Raw genomic sequence first — 19,599 nt, 5'->3', positions numbered from 1 at the left:
GGGGGGGGGGGAAAAACCCAAACGTGTAACTGCCTGATTTGATAAAGACATTTTGAACAAAGACTGGTGGAGTTGCAGTTTACAGCATGTGGCTTGTTCAGTGGGCTACTGGTAGTTAGCAGTGCCTTACAGGTTTCAGCTAATTCTCATTTTCCATTCTCAAGGTTAAGAGAACTGTGCAGGCAACGTGCTTAGCCTGTGGGATGGGAGTGCCTCCTGTTGCTCAAAAATGATTCATCAGAATTATTAGCAGTATTTAGGTATCTAGTTCAGGTACTCGTATTGCCCCATTATTGTGTCTCAATCTGTCTCTCTCCCTTTTTAATAAAGTATTTATGCACTCTCAAACACTCAACATAAGAAGAGCTTGAACAGAGTGAGCTGTTTGGAAATAACAACCTAAAATCCATGAGTCATCCTGAGACTATGCTGAGTGTTCTCAGACATGGTGTTAAACTTTGAAGTCAACAAAAATCCTAAGAGTTTCCTCTTAAAGAGATAGACCGAGTGTGTAACGGGCTGCACACAAGCCTCACCTCCAGTGATACAGCAGGAATGCCACCACTGCCTTCCACAAATGGAGCTGCTGAAAGGCAGTAGAGTTGCCTCTGGCATGCCAGGCCAGTGCCAACTGCCAGCTGCACTGCAAGGAACACCCAGGAACTACTGGCCCTTCAGGTTAGAATAATTATTTTTATTTTTAAGAATAATTTATTTTTTAAATCTTGTGTCAGAAGATTAATAAGTCACATTTTCAGGATTCCAAAAAAAGTGGCAGACATATTGAAGCGTATGAATACATTGTTCTTAATACAATATTAATGTGTCTTTTTTAAATACAAGTTGGAAACTAGTTAATCCTTTCCTTGCATCAGAACAAACATGGGGCTATAGCTGTGTTCTTTTTGGGAGGCAGACCATCTGTGAGAAACAGGAACAAAACACCTGCTGAAAAAGCCTGCTGTGTCACATTGATTTTGGTTGAAAAAAGCTGTTAGGAGCTTTCAGTGTAAGGAACATCCTCAGAAGAAGATAAACAGTGCAGGAGTTGATGCAGAGTTCTAGACCATGGAACATCGCACTGGTTCTCCATAACTAACCCACTTAGCCTTGATATTTCTAACACAAACAAAAAATATTTCAAGACACTAATACAAAAGACAGCATTGCAGGAAAGAGTAAAGTGATAAGTAAGTTGCTGTATCAAATGTCACTGATTCCTGAAAAAGGCAATAATTTAAATGTTTATGGTTTCTTTTTAATTGGGCAGTTTCAGTGACTGTGGTAATGGAGGTTTTGCTTTTATTATGTCTAGCAGCCAACAGGATTTGGGCATTAGGTAGCATTCATTCTCTTAGGAAAAGCAGTATTGAGCAAGAACAAGTGATATGTTACTACTGCCTTTTCTGTAAAAATTTCAGCATTTCGACTACTGAAGAAATAGTTAAAATACCACAATATCAAAGTTTAAAAACAAAAGATGGAAAGATGTAAAGGTGACTGGTGGTTTCATATGCTTCTGCTGTATACATAAACACATAGTTCATCGAAACAGAATAAAAATACAGATTAAGTCCCACTTCTAATTACTCATTAACTCTTAATAACTACACTTGGAAAAAAAGCACTTCTAAAATTAATCGTAGGCAGACACTACACATAGCACAGTGAACCCCAATGTGTGTGCATGCAGGGCCAAATCCACCCTCCCTCCTTTTCCTGTTAGAATGACAGATGTGGTGACATGAAAAAGGACAAACATCTTTCTTGCATGCTGCACAGTGCCACTGCTTCTCTCCACTCCACCTCCCTATCTCTGCTACCTGCCAGAGGGAAGAGAAACTGGGAGTGTTCCTTGTGCAAACACTCCAGCAAATACAGAGGTAGAACGGGTGTTAAATCTTCTTGTGTCTGTCCAGTAAATCTGTGCCTCAGTGTGCAACAGGTTCTGAGACTGGTCCCCTTTGGGGTTTTGTTGTTGTTTTTGTTTTATGGTGGTTGTTTCGTTTGGTTTTTGGTTTATTTTTTAAAGGAGACGAAATAAGAAATAAATTTACAGTGCCCCAAAACTCCATGACTGGCTTAGAAATGAGATAATATTTAAAACATTCAAAAATTTTACAGAATTAATCTGAACTTTTATAGGTGCTCCATTATTTTCATTTTTCCTTATGAATCTGAGGGTTAGAAATTCACTTAATCCTGTCCTTCCCTAAGAATGTCACATAATCTCTTTGGACTAGTAATTGAAGTTTTAAATGAAATGCTAAATAAGCTGAGACGTAGCATAAAATACTTGAATATCGTTAGCACTGCTGTATTTCTGTTCTTGTTCTCTGGTTCAACTAATTGTCAACACACTCCTAGGCCAGGACACCAAACTTCACAAACTTAGTCTACAGGAAACAGAAGTACAAGGATAGTATTAGTAGCTAAATTAAAATTATTCCAAAAGTATCAATTGTTAAGAATAATGTACTCTTCTTTGGTCTGAATTAATCTGTCTGTAGACATTGTAAAATTATTTCCTTAGGCCTCGTGTGACTACAATCCTTATTTGAGTACAGTCCTTCAATATTTTATGAGTATGGGAATCTATAACCTGCCTAGAGGAAAAAAACAAAACTGTGCCAGGCTGCACTTCATTGAAACCTGCAATGTACAAACAGAAAACAGAAATACAAGCACAGCACATTGCAGCAAAGCCTACAGGGTTAAAAAAAAAAAAAAAAAAAAGAAAGAAAGAAAGGGAAAAAAGAGCAATTCAGAAGCATGTGAAATACTCTAGCTCCTGAAATGATTCAAAACTTCTTCAACTATTTCATCATTTGTAAATATATCACTGTCTTGGTATAAATTCAGTTTACCTACACTTATACATATCACAGCATTTATAACACAAAAGGTAACAATACTATTGAAAACCTTAATTTAACCCTCTCAGAAAAAAAAAAAAAAATAAATTAGCTCTTACTTGTATATTCCAAAACAGTTAATCCTGTAAATACTTATAGAGCTTGCTATGATGAAGAACATTAAAATACCAACTACATAATTTATACTTTTTCCTAAAAATTACGTATTTGACTAAAAACTGGAAAATGTGAAAACAGGAACAATTTAGCCACTAACAGTAATGTAAAACTGTACTTCCAAAATTTCTTGGTGAATCCTCTGTATCTTACAAGCCTTCCACAACTGTATTCATAGATTCTGTTAAACATAGGAGGTCCAAAAAAACCCCCTGAAACAAACCAAACCAAAACCCCAAATTCACACTATAAACCAGTTACATATGATCCAAGTTCATTTATGTCCATATCTAAAATTACTCTTAAAAAATGACAATTAGCATGCAAATAAGACAGAATATGAAATTATGGCATCCTTGTTGTTGGGTGCAGGAGGATTAACATCTCCTGGAGAACAGACTCAGCTTTCCAGAGCCACAAACCTGTTCAGAGGCACCACTCATTTTACTGTCACTAGACTCTTCATACACAGGTGTTTAATCTGGGTTCAGCAAGTGTATAGTTGGAAATAATAGCACTTGCAGATTCTGTTGGATTTCTATAATCATGATCAGGAAACCAGAAATCAAAGAACAAATATAATTACTAGAAACATCCAATCGAAATTTAACAGATAAGCACTTAATTAAATGGAGGATTAGCTCTGACTTTACTCGTTACAAAAAGATGAAGCATGAGTAAACAATGAAATCATGGTGCTGCAATTTGGATTTCATTTCAAGTTATTGTCCCAGCTTTACTTCCCTGCTTACCAATGCCTATATTCTTAGTCATAATAAAAGAAAACATAATTGTGATTTTCACTTATTTATTGCTAAACAACAAAAAGTAAGTAATGAAAAAATATAAAGCTTTTAATTTGTAAATACCTGACATCACTACCAGCTGGCTGCTGTTGCAAAAGCTTATTTACCCATATAGATAATTTGATAAAGATACCTTTTTTTCGTGAAAAAAGCTTAAGAAAAAAACACACTTCTCTACAATGAGAACTTGTGAATAATGACATTTTATAGTTAAACATCAATTTAAAAAAAATGCAAAGAGAGAACTCCTTACCGCCTGTAGTCTACCCAATAGTGTTTGGCTAAGAGGATTTCCTACTGGGCTGAAACACCCTGTGAAAAGAAAAGGCTGTGAATTTTCTGCTTGTTATCCTTTTCCATCGAATAAACCATTTAATTTTAAAATCATTATGTTAGCAGGACGTTTGACAAAATTCTAATGAAAAGCAGCAGCATCTTTCAGTCACAACTATGCACCCTTCAGTCAGGAACAGTTGGAGAGTTTATTTAACTAACAGACCTGACACAAGGTTAACTAATCCAATATTTCCATTCAAATGATTCGGAGAAATAACTCAAGCTATGTCCACATGCCACCTCGTGCTCAAAGCCGACACTATTATATAGGCTGTATTGCTTTTCTCTTCATTGAATTTCTGAGTAACGCACACAAAGTTTTCCAACAGAAATGATCACAAAAACTCTCAAAGGAATTACTTCCTTATTTTATCTGAAAGAATAACTATGCTTATTCAGTAGCTGCCTTTGATCATCTGAGTTCCTATCACAACACATCTTGCTGTTTATTTTATTCAGTCTCTACATAGTTCATTTGAACAAGTACTTGTAAATTCTTTTCTTTTCAAACTATTATGTTAACTACTAAGCTCAAGAAAATCCTTTCATCATCTATGCATTTATCTTTTTGTTATTGGTCTCCTCAGCTGTATACTTAAGAAAATATCTTAAAAAGAAAAGATACGGAAATCTGAAAATTGTTGAACACAATAGTGAAAAATGTTACTGCTCCACTAGAGAACTGCTTCTCCAGCATAGAGATGCAAGGCAACACAGAGTTAAGCTCACAGGATTTTCTCTGTGAGACACTAGATTTGAAAAAAGTTTTGTTTTCAAAGAGGAATAAATTCTGAAAACTCTTTTTCGTTTGTCACTCCAAAAGCCTGCTCTTGCCGAGTCCACAATCTGAATAAAGAGGACTTTCAAGATTCCCAAGCACTGCCACAGTTCCACAAGGAAGCCTGCACAACTCCACCTACAGTATTCTTTCTAAAGTCCAGTGGTTTAGAGTTGTACAAGAGATTTATTCATAAATATTTAATCAGTAGGATATTTAGATATTTCTAAATATAAGAAAAGCTGCAAGCTCAAACAATCGTAGTTAACCCTGCTCCTGCAGATGTTCTGCATGTAAACTGTTTTGTACTTGTGAGAAATCCTAAATAAGTGTAATAATTGATTTTTCAATTTTGTGTATGAATTAATTTTGTGGTCTTAATAATCTCAAAAAAAGCTTTTATAAATTCTGAAATACTTTATTTTGAAAGGCTTACTTTGATTTTTTATTACTTTTTTTTCCCCATCTCTTCTCAGAAGAGGAAAGAGATGAGAATAGGAACTTTTTTCTGTACTTAACCCATACTCAAAAGAAGGTAGACCTGAATCTTACCTTTTTTTCAAAGAAGCTATTTGCTCAAACATTTGTTCAGCATTAACACCAAATCAGTGGGGATATTACTCCTATTAATATTGTTATCTACATACTCATACAGTCACAAAATGAGCTGCTAAGATATGATACTACATGTGGATATACTACTGGATATAAGTGTCATATCAACTCACTGAATAAAAAAACCCAACAAAACAAATTAACAAACTCAAGAACAGCAAAATCTCTTCATGATTAAAAAAAAAAAAAAAAGTGTTTAGATAGCCAAGTATTCTACCACAAGATTTTCAATTTCAGCATTGAAGTGTTGGTCAGTTCATACAAACCCATTCTAAGATAAAAGCTGTATAAAATACATGATGAAGACAACTGCTCATTTAAAAAAAATCTTCAAAATTAAATAAAAATAAAATTGATCTGTATTTTTATCAGTAATTAACTTTGTTCTCCTAAGGAACAAATGTATTACATCCAAGTACTTCTGGAATGCATGTTAAAGGATGTGAGTACTCTGGTCCAGACTCTATTTAGCTGCTTGTCAGGTGAAAACTTCATGGTTAGACTGATAACCCAATTAAGCCTGAATAAAGGGCAATGCAGACCTGTTCTGATGCAAGCACAGGAATGAGAAAGATGTGTAACTCAGATATATGCAGATATGCAGAGAGTGCTGCATTGAATTCTAGCAGCTAGCACTGGCTTTTAACTTAGGATTTTTTGTGACTAGAGCCTTCCTCCAAAACAAGAAGGAAATTCTTACCAATTTGCTTGAGGTGTAAACACTAAAAAGACCACAGCACACTTGGGTCCAAATATTCTTCAATGCACCACAGAGCCAATGCTATTTGCTGACATTGATCATGCCTACTGGTTACCCCAAAATTGTCTTTAATGCATTCCCTTAGTTGTTTTCAGCTACCAAGCATTCCTTTAGCAGCTCCTACATTCAGAACAGTCATACTAAAAAAATACAAACAAACCCCAAAACTCCAAATCTTTCTCATCCATAAAACAAGGTGCATTAAGCAAACAAGGGTGTATTGTCCCATTCTTTCTCAAACAATGCAGCAGATTTTAAAAGCAATTTTACACAGCTATTGGCTTGACATGGTTCCATGCTTGATGAAGCATGTAAATGACACTGAGCAGGTGTGAAGAACAGCCTCAGCAGTGCTTGGTTTGGTTATCTTTGATCCAGACTGCAAACTTTTCAACTACTACAGGAAGGTATTGAAATTGATGCCAGGATTTTAGAAGGACATTTCCACTTCATCCAAAACTGAAGTCTACAGGACACTGTGACCTGTTGGGACTCTCACTTAGCCTGAGCTTATATAAAGGTCATTACATTCCTTGTAAGGTCAAACCTGAAAAAGAACAACACAATGTTAATCTAAACTCTCTCATCTTAAGGATGATTCAGAATAAGTAATGGAAAAGCATTTTTATTGATTCAGAGGTTTTACTTGAACTTTCCAACCATCTCCTTTTTTTAACAGCATTTTCTGTCTTCATTTTCAAAGCCCTGTATGTCTCAAGGAGCTGGTCTTCACTATCAAAGTATCTACATTTGAACTACTGTATTCCCTGGGACTCTTCATTGGTTCCTCAGTGGTTGCCTTTACATGTAGTTTTACATTACAATAATAAATTCTTTCTAGAAGAACCTACTGCTAAACGTCTAAAAGTGATGGTTGATGTCTCAAAATGCTAGATGCTATTGTTTTTCTTCTCAAATTATCAGAACTTTCACATTGACACATCTTAAGCAGCAGGACAGGTCTTCTTTATGGTTAACATAATCCTCTCAGTCTGATTATTTTGAGTCCAAGCAGATGCTGATTGAGATAAATGCCTATCAAGGAACCAGTATATTTTGAAACCAGTGTAGCTGTCTGCCTTGAGAAGGAATCTGAAACTGTATTTGTTTCCCGGAAAACTTGAACAGTCAAAGGAAAGACTGTCCTTAGTTCCCAAGTCACTTCTGGCAATATATTCCCTGCTGGTATAACAGCAACTAAAGAGAAAAGATGAAGACAGAAACAAAGTAGTTGTCCTCCTGTCCAAACCCCATGCCTGTACTACCAAGTTCCCAGCTTTATTGCCTGCTCTCACTGAAAAACGACCTCTGCTCTAGATAAGCACATTAATGTGAGTTGATTGAATTCTAAATAGTTGAGCTGAAATACACAGGACATAGATGAGTTCACTTACAAGCAGATTAGACTTGGGCAGAAATTTATATAACAGCAACAATGTCCCAAAATAGCACTTGCAATAATTAAGAATATTTCCTATTAAATTGCACCTGTTTGTTTTAAATTAATAGAGACAGAAGAAGGAAAGAAGTCCTTCTAGGGAGTCACAATATCCTACAAGAGTGCTTACAATCACCTAACATTAAATGTTTATGTGAATAATTAATCTTTTAATAGAGGCTGAAAGAATATTCATTACAGAATTTATATTTTAATTAACTTTTCAAAAGAAGCATTTTTTCCCCCTTTGTGAAATGCTCTTGGTGAATTAATTCTGTTGTGCATCATAAATCTCCAAGGATTCCAGTCTTACGAAATCTACAGTTAAGGAAATGGCCCAAAACTTTATCCTGGAAAATCCTCAGAAAAATCACAGAACACCAATGAACAAATATGTAAGAACATTGAAAAAAAGTTAATATTTAGATATTTCTGTGATGAACCCCTCTAAATCATAGAGGAAAAAAATTACCTATACCAGTTCCATATTATTCTATTTTTCTGAGTTTTAGTTTGTACTAATTATTAATGCCTAAAAAACCCACAAACAAATCCTGAAATACAAGGAAATAAACTATGCCTCTAGGAAATGGTATTTCTTATTGCAGACATTGTTATAATTTATATCGTGGCCTCTTGCAACATGGTATATTTAAAATACACCCAAACAAACAACAATCATGACGAAGAAATGCCAACTCAGATATGATATGAATACATGTATAACAGCTGAGTCCTTCTCCTGATCATCTTCTGTGGCTTTAAAACTGTTCCCAGTCAACAGAAGTATGTTTTCAGCACAGTCATCTATTCAAAAGTATGACCTTTGTGACCAAAATATCTTTTAGTATGCAGAATAATCTACTATAGGCATAAAAGAAAACTCTAAATAGAGTTTTTTTAAACGAAAGAGCTGTCAAAGCAGCATTACTCAGCTCTTTCTGTAATTCTGTTTTTCAAGCTAGGTATAAAAAAGAAATAATTTTGTAATGATCTAAATATATATTAATCTTCCTTGAAAGGCTTTATTCTCACAACAATTGCGCTTTAATAGATCAAACAGAATTCATTAAATAAAAAGATTGTTTATATATTGGATAAGAACCTGGTTTCCTTTACTTAGACACGGGATCACAAATACTTTCAAAACCCACTGCAAACACTTTCAGATGCATTCACATAAAATTAAAGGAATGGATGCACCCACTTAACATACATACCTTTTTTGTTTCACCAGCAAAACAGATGTTTTATTAATATCCAAGTAGGTAAACACCAACTTCAAACTCTGCTCTACATTACTTAGTCTAGCACCTATGATTTTGAACATATTCCAAACCAAAAAGGATAACGGACAGGACCAAAGTGTATTGAAAACTGTTTTAATGAAGTTTAATCTGTATCACAGTTTTCAAAACTACTTTGGAACACATATGGGTGAAGCTGCAGAGCTAGAAAACTACATTCAGAAGTTCAAAGTGAGCCTGTTTTCTGTATTCTTTCTACAATAGTGTTCTCTTTCTAACTATTATAACAGCAAAGACAATGGTTAATTCTCAAGAGACCATACCTTGCAAGCCACGTGTAATGTATATGCTCTAAGCAGATGGTGCTCACGCTATGTCCAAGTGTATATACAAAAGTGCTGTGATGGCATCACTACTGAACACAAAGTACTTCTACAAACACCCATAAGACTCTCACAACGTATTCTGCACTCATCGAAGTCTACTCAATGTCAGGTGAGTCTGTGCTCTTACTAATCCTCTCCTTGTCTTTTCCTCACTTTTTCCCTCTGTTAGAGCATCTGAAAAAGGCTTAACTATCTCCTTAATGTTGTTCCCATTTTCTAAATGGGGTTCTGATTTGTTAACCTAAATGTATCCACTTTAAAACAAACAAAAAATCTAAATGACAAAATCCCTCTCATTTCACTGTCTTGCTTTCTATAAGTTACATAGAGAAACTTCTGTTAATGTATTTTACCAGTCAGAAATAAGAGCTGTTTTCATGCTATACACCCTAGCAACATAAGAGAGAAGCTTTAGCTCTACTGCTGCCAGATGTCACTCCTTCATTTAGTCCAGAGATTAATAGAGATAGCAATGACAAAAAAATCTGCAACACACAAGACCAGAAAAAACCAACACTACAAAAATTAAGCCAAAATAAAGCTGTGCTGATAGGTGACAAAGCATAACATTTTTGTTTCCCTTCCCCATCCTCATTAACACCATGAGAACTTGTAAAGAAACAAAAGAAAAGGAACTAGGGAACTTCTGTCAATAGATCTTTGGTTGCCATTGCAAATACACTATGGAGACATTTGCAGAGAAAGACAAGCTTCAATAAAAAAGATTGTAATGTATCTTTTTAACAAATTGTTTACTAAACACTGGTATTAAAACCAGTTATCCATAAAACAAATTCTAGGGAGTTAAGCAATTCAGTACCATACAGCTCCACACATACTGCTGCAGCTTCTTTGATATCAGCATGCAATTTTCCAGTAGATGTCCCAGCTCCAGGCATTGGAGGAACTCTGGCTTCTCAAACCATGCGACAGTCACATTTTTTCTAGCCTGAGAAGGACAACTGGTCTGGAGTGCTTAAACAGAGTAACTTTCTTATCCAAGGACTGGTACAGTTATCTGCAGCTCCTGCATCTGGTTATCTCTGATTCCCCAGCCCAAAGAACCAAGTCTGTGCTTACAGAAGAGCTAAGTGAACATTGGAGCAGTAGGATGGAGCAAAGCTTGAATTCACACCTGTAGATCCACAAAGATACCTCCACTGTAACATCAACTCATTCCAAGCCTCACATAAAGACCTCAGAATCAGACAGTGCTAACACGAATAAAAACACTATGCTTCTGGCAGTGCCATTTCCCACAACATAATTATATCTATCATCAGCTAAAAGAATGCATAGAGATATTAATTCAGGGTTAGCCATCATTTTCATTCCTGGATCAAGGTGTACCAGGGCACAAACATGTCTTTGCTCTGGATCTTAGAATAATTCTCCAGCAGGAACTATGGAGTAGTCCATCACAAGGTTTGAGTAGAACAGTGTTTCATACCAATACATTTATCCTGAGCTAAAGGCACAATGAACAGGCAGAATTTGGCCTCTATTTATAAAAGGTATAATGAAGTAAAAACTATTGCATCACAAAAACAATTAAAAAATTCAACTTCTTAATTAGAGATTAAAATCAAATACATTTAGCAGCCTACACACCCACCTAATTATTTCTGAGTAATCTTATCAAATCATCATCTTACATTTTTCTTGCAAATGTTAAGTTTCTACAGTACCATATATAAACAATACAAGTAGTAGCACGTGCCCAAGCATTCTTTCGAAGTAAAGAACATTTACTGAATTCATGCTAATCAGGAACGTGCTAACTTATGACAACCCCTAACCTTACATCATAATGGCAGTAGATACAACTGAAAATAAGCAGGGGTTATAGCATCCAGCTGTTTCTTCCTACAATGTACAGAACAGAAAGTCACTCTACAGCAAACATCAATAAGCCTGCAAAGATATCATCAGCATTCTGAAAACAGATTGGCAGTATTATTTACAAGTTCTAGATAACAGATAAGACAGATGTAAGGAAAACACAGACTATGACGCATACTTTGTATTAATAAGTTATTTTTTTCTATTGCTGCAGATAACCTGAGAAAGTATCTATTTGTTTTGCTAAGCTCACCAGGACGATTTTAAAGCAAACAAGGTAAATTAAATTTGAAAAGAACCTTATTTTGTATTATATTGAATAAAGCTTCTGGTGTTATCCTATCAAAAATACTTCTTGAAATATAGAAACTGCAGCTCCTTTAAAGCTGTGGATGCCCAACACTGAAATAGCAACCTCCATCTTTCGGTTTGATAATGCTTTTGCTTCTTCATTAACTTACCCTCACTGAATCAGAGGAAACTGAGCTCTTAAGCAGGATTTATGTTTATCTGTTTCCTAAAAATACGTAGCACAATTAAATTCTATTTAATAATAAAGTTAACTTCTATGTGATACAGTTGAATAGAATTCAACACTATCTGTAACTCTTGAAGCCAAGTATCTACTGACCTCAGGAGGTCTAACAGTGTTTTTAAAAACCATACTTGCCTAGGGATAAATGACAAAGAATTAAATGCATGCATGGAGGAAAAACAAACTTTGCATGGTTTGTCCACAACTGAAATTCAGTAATGGCTAGTCACCCATAGGTATGTACAGCAAATTAGCCTATTGCTCTACAAATGGAAAGCTTTAAGTAAGAAAATATGCTCAGAATAGCACAAATACTTTTCAAAAATAAGGCATTAACATTTTTGTAATGCAAAGTTCTCCCAGCTAAGAAAAAATAGCCACTTACTGGAAGAATTACTGTTTCTTTATTACCCAAGAGCTTCATCATAAATTAAGTCTTGACCAAATAAAAAAAAAAAAAGAAAATATCTTGTAACTGCTTGCAGAACAAACGTAGCATTTTTCAAACATTTGCATTCAAGGAAAAATAGTATCAGAACTTCATATGCAGTATGCTGGAAAAAATAAGTTATGTTGGTATTTCAGGTTTTTATCAGGACTAGAATAGCCACTATTTTGTACCCAACCTACTTTTCTCTTTTTCCTTTTTTTTATTAGAGGTGAATGCTGCTTAACTGTGGTTATCAAAAAATGAAGAGATGCAAGGAGTAGGAATACAAAGCCTATTTATGATCTTCACCTGAAAGAAGTAGAAAATACAGCACCTTACAAAGTGAATCTTGCTAGTTACAGACCCTGCTAGAGAAAAAAAAAACAGCACACCAAAACAGCAAAAAAACCCCACACACCTCAAAATAAAACAAACAAAAAAACCCAAACAAAACCACCAAAACCAAAACAAGAGGAATTGCTTTTTATGCACTACTGGTGGACAGTGACAACCAGAAGTTCAGTGAAAGAATCCTCAGTTTTCTGCTACCAGGCAATTTATGCCACCAAAAGATGCTCAACATATATTAAGCTCCAATTTTCTATATTTTATTTGCCATATTAACAGCAGCAGCCTGCTTCATTTGACCAGTCAGCCTCTGAATGGATTCCAGAAAGACCTATATCAACATATGTCACTAGCACACCCTTCAGCTAATCCAGAAAAAAAATACACAAGAAGGCATCATGAGCTAGCATGCAGAGCTGAAGTAGAGACAGTGGCCCCCTACTGAAAACAGGAGATTTTGACAGGATAGAAGGGTATCCAGTAGCATATGAGGATGTGATACGGTGGAATCAATCTTCAGAGGAGATGAAAAGTTGCAATTACTGTGTTATACAATCTGAGTAAGTCTTCTGCAGAAGGAATGTCCAGCACACTACAGCAAAGCCTGGGAGTTTTGTTTTGTTTTGTTTTTTTAATTTGCCTACGTGTCATTCAGATCTTTTTTCTCTGGACAAGGAAGTAAAAACTGAGGAGTCTGAGTCCCAGTGGTGAGGGGAAAAGATGAGGAAGGAACCTGTGCAATCTGTTGCTTCAGTGGAGTGTGCCATAAGGTTGCAGGAAACACCCCAATAAAATTCTACTCCTGAAAACTGGTAAGGCAGTTTTACCATCTCATTGGAAGCCAACAAGCAGTGAGTCACCGCTCCTTACAACCTTCAGTGAGAATGACAGCAAGCTCACAGTGAGGGGGCAGGCTCCAGGGAAACTCTCATTTCATCTGAATCAAAGCAGCACGTTGAGGCCAGCTCTGCAAGTAACACCAAGTCCCCAGGCTGTGTGACAATAGCAACGTGTAAGTTACACACCCTCAGAGGCCCTGACTCCCCGGCACATGCTTTCTGAACGCTCTTCCCAAGCCACCATCCTCTATCATTAGTTTCTGTAGGACCAACATGACCCGTATCAAGCAACCTTGGTACAACAGTTTATTGCAGAGCATAGTATGTACCACAGGTACCCAAAGTTAACTTTAAAAGGTATTATATTAGTAAAATGAATGATGTGATGGAAGCTTCCTCTCACTGAACTTGGTGTGCCTCCACAATGAGCGAAACAGCATATGAATCCATGAAAGTGTAGTTATTTCACACATAAAAATTTATCCAGAAAAATTAGAAAAGGGTTTTTTAAATAGCTGGAAAAGTACATATACATACCAAAAAAGGATGGAGAACGTGTCTTAAAAAAACTTTTTTTTTTTTTTTTAATATATACTTGGTTTTCGCTCACTTGTCAAAACCAGGTATGAAGTTAAAGGACCTAGGCTGCCTCTTGGGAGAGGCTTCCCTCCTGTGCACCATGGCTGCTACTGGGTCTTTTGCACAGTCCTCCCAGCTCCTCTGGAAATGACAGGAACATGAGGATTGGAGCAATACAAGGATGGATCGATTTGCTCATCCTATTCACTCATGCTAATTGCTGTGCAGACAGTATCCTTGCTGATCTGAACTTTCTGCTGGACAGCGAACTCATACTTTACTGCACATTCCTCAGGCAGAAGAACTGTTTCCAGCTCTGAAACCAGTCAGAATTGCTGAATTTAAGTCAGAATTTCAGCATGCACATTGTCAACACTTGCTGTCTTGTGGCTCAATAGCTCAAAATTTACCAACAAGCTCTATCTGAAGTCAAGCTCAGACTGAAAACAGGTGACAGGACTTCTCTACTTAGGAATTAATTAGACTTGCTTGTTTTAGGATCCACATAATTGAGAAAGTAAGGGCAGACTCAGGCCAAATCACTTTTGGCAGAGTCTTTCCACAGTACTACGTCACACCCTAGTTTTGCAATCTACATCCACTGCTGCCAAACAGAGAGTAATGCTTCATTTAATCCACACCCTTGTATAATTTGGCTGAGAGTACTTCCTTTACCCTGAAGGCACAGCAGTAATTACCCTAACATACACCAATTTCAAGTAAATATAAATGGTGTTCTTTTGATAAAGTTTTTGGAATCTTCAAAGATTGCTGTTATTGTGCTCTGGATTTAGTGTAATTTTTAGTGAAATATTTTAATTAACTTGCCTAAGAGAAACATGAAAAAGAACATATAATAAAGGAACATGTGTATCTTTGATCTCCATATAAACAACTCCAGCAAGTTTAACTAGAAAATACAAACTCTTCTGACATTTATAACATCTTATCAATCAGATAGAGGAAACTGGATAACCAACCTTTTAAAATAAAAGAGCTAGATTGTCATTAATGTTAATTGTTTTGTCTCTATGTCTTTACTATTCCGTTAGAAGATTTTTGTGGTTAGATGAATTTAGTTATACACCTTTTGTTTTTAAATTAAAAATTCATTTTTACTATAAATGTAAACACTCAGCTCTCCTGCTTTAAAACAAGGTCATGTATTTGTGCCTTGAGCCAAAACTCTGACACTGGTACCTGCTGCTGGTGGCACAGTAGGGCCACAGAGCTCTGAGGAAGTTCTTTCCCCTGCAGAATCTCCCGAGCTGCCTGTAAGCCATGGTGAGGGCACAGTTGTGCCCTAGTACTCTTAATTTTTATTTACTGCCAAGGTCAGCTGCAAGGTGGAACCACCCCAAGATGGCTCTAGTGAGTGAGCAGAAGGAGTAAGATCAGGGAAGTACGTGCAAAGGCTGGCTGAAGGTGACAACTGAGCCTTTGTAATCTATTTGCACTGAAGAAACTGAATCATAATTTTCAAGTGCCTTGCCTTCAAAATGGAAATAGTATAGCAAAATAGACTCCAAAGAACCAGAGAGGTATAAAACCCCCCAATAATCTTTGATGGATGTTTCTATTGTTTTTAAAGAAAATTAACTTTAACAAAAATACTAAGTTTATTTTTCTGTTCTTCCATTCTGCTATGAGATGATAATAATAATAACAACAACAATAATAATAACAATAACAATAATTTTATTTTCTTCTCCATTCTCTATTATACTTTTCCCCTAAGTAAAAGTGAGAGATGATAAAATGAATTATCATTTTCCCCAGCGGAGTTCCTATTCAAATTAACACACAGACATATAAAAAACACTTTTGACCTAATGTTCCTCTGCTTTTGGTAAAAATATTTTTACCTGACTTTAGTGTAGTTACATCATTTCACATTTGCTGAAAATCTGATCTGTGGCGTTCAGCTGGTGCTTTGTCTCTACTCAGTTCACTTACCCTCTTTTGAAAAATAAAGAGAAATTCTGGTAATTGGATATAAAACTTAGTCCATTACCATAATTTCTCTGTGGTTATGTAGTGCTTTATGGTTAAAATAAAGCCTTGTAATGAATGTAAAGGCAGGTTGTAGGTTAGTAAGAGAACATTACAAAAAACCACAAACAAACAGAATAATATACTCAAAAAACTAGAGACTAAAATAAGCCAAGTTTACGCACTTAAAAAAGTGCTAGTTTTCTGCACTTTCTCGTATAATTTTTCACGTTGTTATCCAACTTGGGGGGTGGGGGAGATGTTTGAAGTAATTCAGTTTTCAAAAAGAAGGAAAATGTGATCTTTAAGGTCCCTTCCAACCCAAACCATTCTATGGTTCTATTAATACATACCTGATACAATAAAAAAGTTAGAAGCAACTGAGTTCTACTAATTACAGCAAAATGTGAGAAATTTCCAAAATTGCAATTAGATACTTGTTACAGCAACAAAAAGCAATCCATATTTCTACACTTAGGAAGGCAAAACAAAATTATAGGGAAAAAAATACATTTTTTTAGAACCAGCGTCCCATTAGAATAATTGAGTGAAAAGGCCACATTTCCAAAAAAGCCCATCCTCATAAAAACATGAGAAGAACTCTCTTGAAAAGTTTTACAAAGTTTTATTTCTGAAAAATCTGTCAGGCAGGATCATCTCTTCAAATACATGACAGACCAGGAAAAATGCAAATTGCATAAAAATATACAGGTATAACTGAGAAATGAGAGAAGTACTGGGCACATATTTCTTTCGTTTTAATGCACATTCTCCCTTTTAAAATACATGAAATAATCTACTATAAGTAGATTATAACTGCCAGGAAGCTAACCATTCTGCAAACATTTCTTTTGATGTACTCTTACTATTAGACCCCTTTCTATTTTGGCAGCACCTCTGCAGGACAAACAAATAGTATTCTGCATTTCTACCCAGTTTAGAACCTAAAGACAACTGGTAGTAGACTACTAATTAAAGCTATTTCCCCCATTGGATTGCCTGATCTCATGGAGGCTGTTTATCACTTTTCCGTGGTAAACAGGAAACTTGCATTTCTCTGTCTGTGCTAGTAAGGATAAACAAGAAAAATAAATATATTCAGGCCATCAGTGAAGAAACTACTAAAACCCTTCTGTGCAGGCCTCATAATGTAACTTTATTATTTTCTTAATCAGTATCACAGAAGAAAACCAACAACCCAGCAGAGTCACCTCAATACTAATGCATTTGAGGATTTGGTGAGATTATTAAACATTACCTGCTTCCCTTTTGTAAGTATTCTTGTATATAAAAAACAATGAAAATTACTTCCCATTATCACCTCTTTCTCCTAACACCTTGCATTACACTCAAACCACTTTCAACTCACAGTGTGGGCACTGAACCACTTTTAGGTACATATCTGTTACTCTTCACCACAATATGCTCCTGCTTCAGTTTTAAGATGATGAGGGGCTAAAAAGAAATACCTCAAAGTGACTTAAGACATTCTGGCAAATTACTACACCATTTCCATAGCTCTGATCTGTGCAGCCCTGCAGGCTTAATTGCTTTTCCCATCACAGCAATTTTAAATGAAGCTGTTGGGTGAGCTAATGAGGCAACACACATTACAGTTTAACAGGGAACACACATACTCGGAATCTTTCAAGATGAAATTGAGAGTTATTTTCTCATCTTTATCTTCTCAAAAATAAATCTTCTACACACACACAAGCTATTTCTTTTAAAAGATGAATAGGAAGATATTTCACTCCTGTTTTTAAATTTTATCAAATACAGTGTTTAGAGTAATATAAAATGAGTCTTTTTTCCACTAACAGTTTCTTATTAAGAGACGAAAACAGAAATGCCACACTGAACTAGCTTTCTAGATGCATCCTTCCTTGAGTGGCACAAAATTATGTCAGAAGCAAGATAAATAACCCCAAAACAAACAAACAAAAATATTAAAAGTCCTCCAGGACTTTGGTAGTACAGAACTTATTTGTTATAGAGTTGAAGAGAAAGTATGAAACATGAAAAAAGTACACCTTTTATATCTACGTACATATGAGAATGTAACTTTTGACAGTGTTTCTGCAATACCTCTGCAAAAAAAGCGCGAATTTTTCTAATTAATGTATTCCTTTTCCTGCTTCTAAAAAACAAGAATCAAAACAGTAATTTAAAAGCATTTAGTTGATCCATAAATATTTTTATATCTTTGATGTAGAAACCTATTTTACTGTTTCCTTGAGCCTGAAAAAGTTTTCAATTGTCTATCAAATATAACAGAGGACTTGAATGCAAAGTCAGTTTTGTTAAGATCTTCAGAAAAAGAGAGAAAGAGTGCTTTGAAGCTTTCACTTTATGTAAGTGGAAAACACCTTTGACTGTCAGTTGTGTTAATGCAGAGAAAATTTCTAATTGTTCTCAACCCTGCCAAAGTGTTGTGTTTTTTGTTTTTGACATTTTAAAAAGATACAAGAACCATCACGTTTCTAGCACATACGTAATGAATTTTCAAGAGCAAGTTTAATTAACTGGTTTTATTGAAGTAAAAATTTTAGTAAAAAGATCTGTGCAGTATTTATAGTTGAGCTTCAGTCTCCCACATAGTTAACCATTAGGGTCACTGCTAATTACAATTACTTGAAACCTAAAACTTATTTTAGAAAATGTGCCCTCAACACAGTGGGAGCTGCTGAAGAGTAACTATTGAATACATCCTAAAAATGTGGGCCTTTCCTTTCATGGCATGCCACAGATCTGCAAAACAGTGTCTGAGAAGATAGAAAGGTGATTTCACTGTCCAGAGGTGTTCCCAGTCTTAAGGAGGGAAGGCAAACAAAACCAGAGGGGATTTTAATGTTTCTCAGAGACTGGGTAATTGAAAACTGAAGCTTTTGCTATTTCCTTATTTGTTTAAAAAATAACAATGAAGAAATGGGTTATCCTGGAAGAAGGTATACAGATATGAACATGAGAAGGAAAAGATAGGAATGTCTCAAAGTCCTGGATAATGCTACACTGCAGTGGTGTAGAGCAACACCACAGGATGGCTATGATAAAATAAGCACTGAAGCATGAGCATAAGCAGAGATATACAGCACAAGGAAGGAAAAACCTAAATTCTAACTATCAAACACAGGTCTTAGACAAATTTTCATATTAAAAAAAAACCAAAAGAAAGAAAAGGAAAGAAAGAGGGAAAGAAGTTCACCAAGCTTAAATATTATATGTCTTCTAGGGACAGATTCCCTAAAGTGTACTAAACGATACTCAAGTAAGAAAAAAGTAATATGCTGTATATATAACATGTAGAAATTTAAGTAGAGTGAAAAACAGGACCAACCATAAGACTTCATTAATCCATATTCTAAAGGTAAAACTCAAAGGGGATTACTTTCTCCAAAGAGACACATCCAGCAAACTTTTCAAATGATTGGAACAGCCGTCAGCACCACTGCAGCTTTACTGAGGCAAACACAAAAACCCACCTGATCTGGCAAAACGAGTTAAACTCTCTATGAGAAATTCCAAGTGACAGGCTATCAGGGTGGGCAGTAAGAAAACCCTAGGTTTTGTGCCTTTCTCTCAAATTTAACACAATCTTTGTGAGAGGAAAACACACAACACATTTAAATTAATTTT

General features: G+C 35.6%; 1 protein-coding gene across 6 annotated transcripts in view; it reads right to left on the bottom strand.

Annotated features, from left to right (window-relative positions):
* AHI1 (Abelson helper integration site 1) overlaps positions 1–19,599 on the bottom strand; it is an 88,823-nt gene that overhangs the window by 20,668 nt on the left and 48,556 nt on the right. For 5 of the 6 annotated variants that reach the window (XM_051616008.1, XM_051616007.1, XM_051616009.1 and 2 more), the window contains one exon: positions 4,092–4,150. The exons of the other annotated variant lie outside the window; for it this stretch is intronic. In XM_051616008.1, the coding sequence (XP_051471968.1) occupies positions 4,092–4,150 (59 nt within the window). The remainder of the gene's footprint in view (positions 1–4,091; positions 4,151–19,599) is intronic. 6 annotated transcript variants of the gene reach the window in all.

Source organism: Apus apus, chromosome 3 (genome assembly GCF_020740795.1).
Source record: "Apus apus isolate bApuApu2 chromosome 3, bApuApu2.pri.cur, whole genome shotgun sequence".
In the NCBI taxonomy this organism is placed as follows: Eukaryota; Metazoa; Chordata; class Aves; order Apodiformes; family Apodidae; genus Apus; species Apus apus.
Note: the sequence above shows the minus strand (reverse complement) of the source record. Positions and strands in the feature narration are given on the sequence as shown.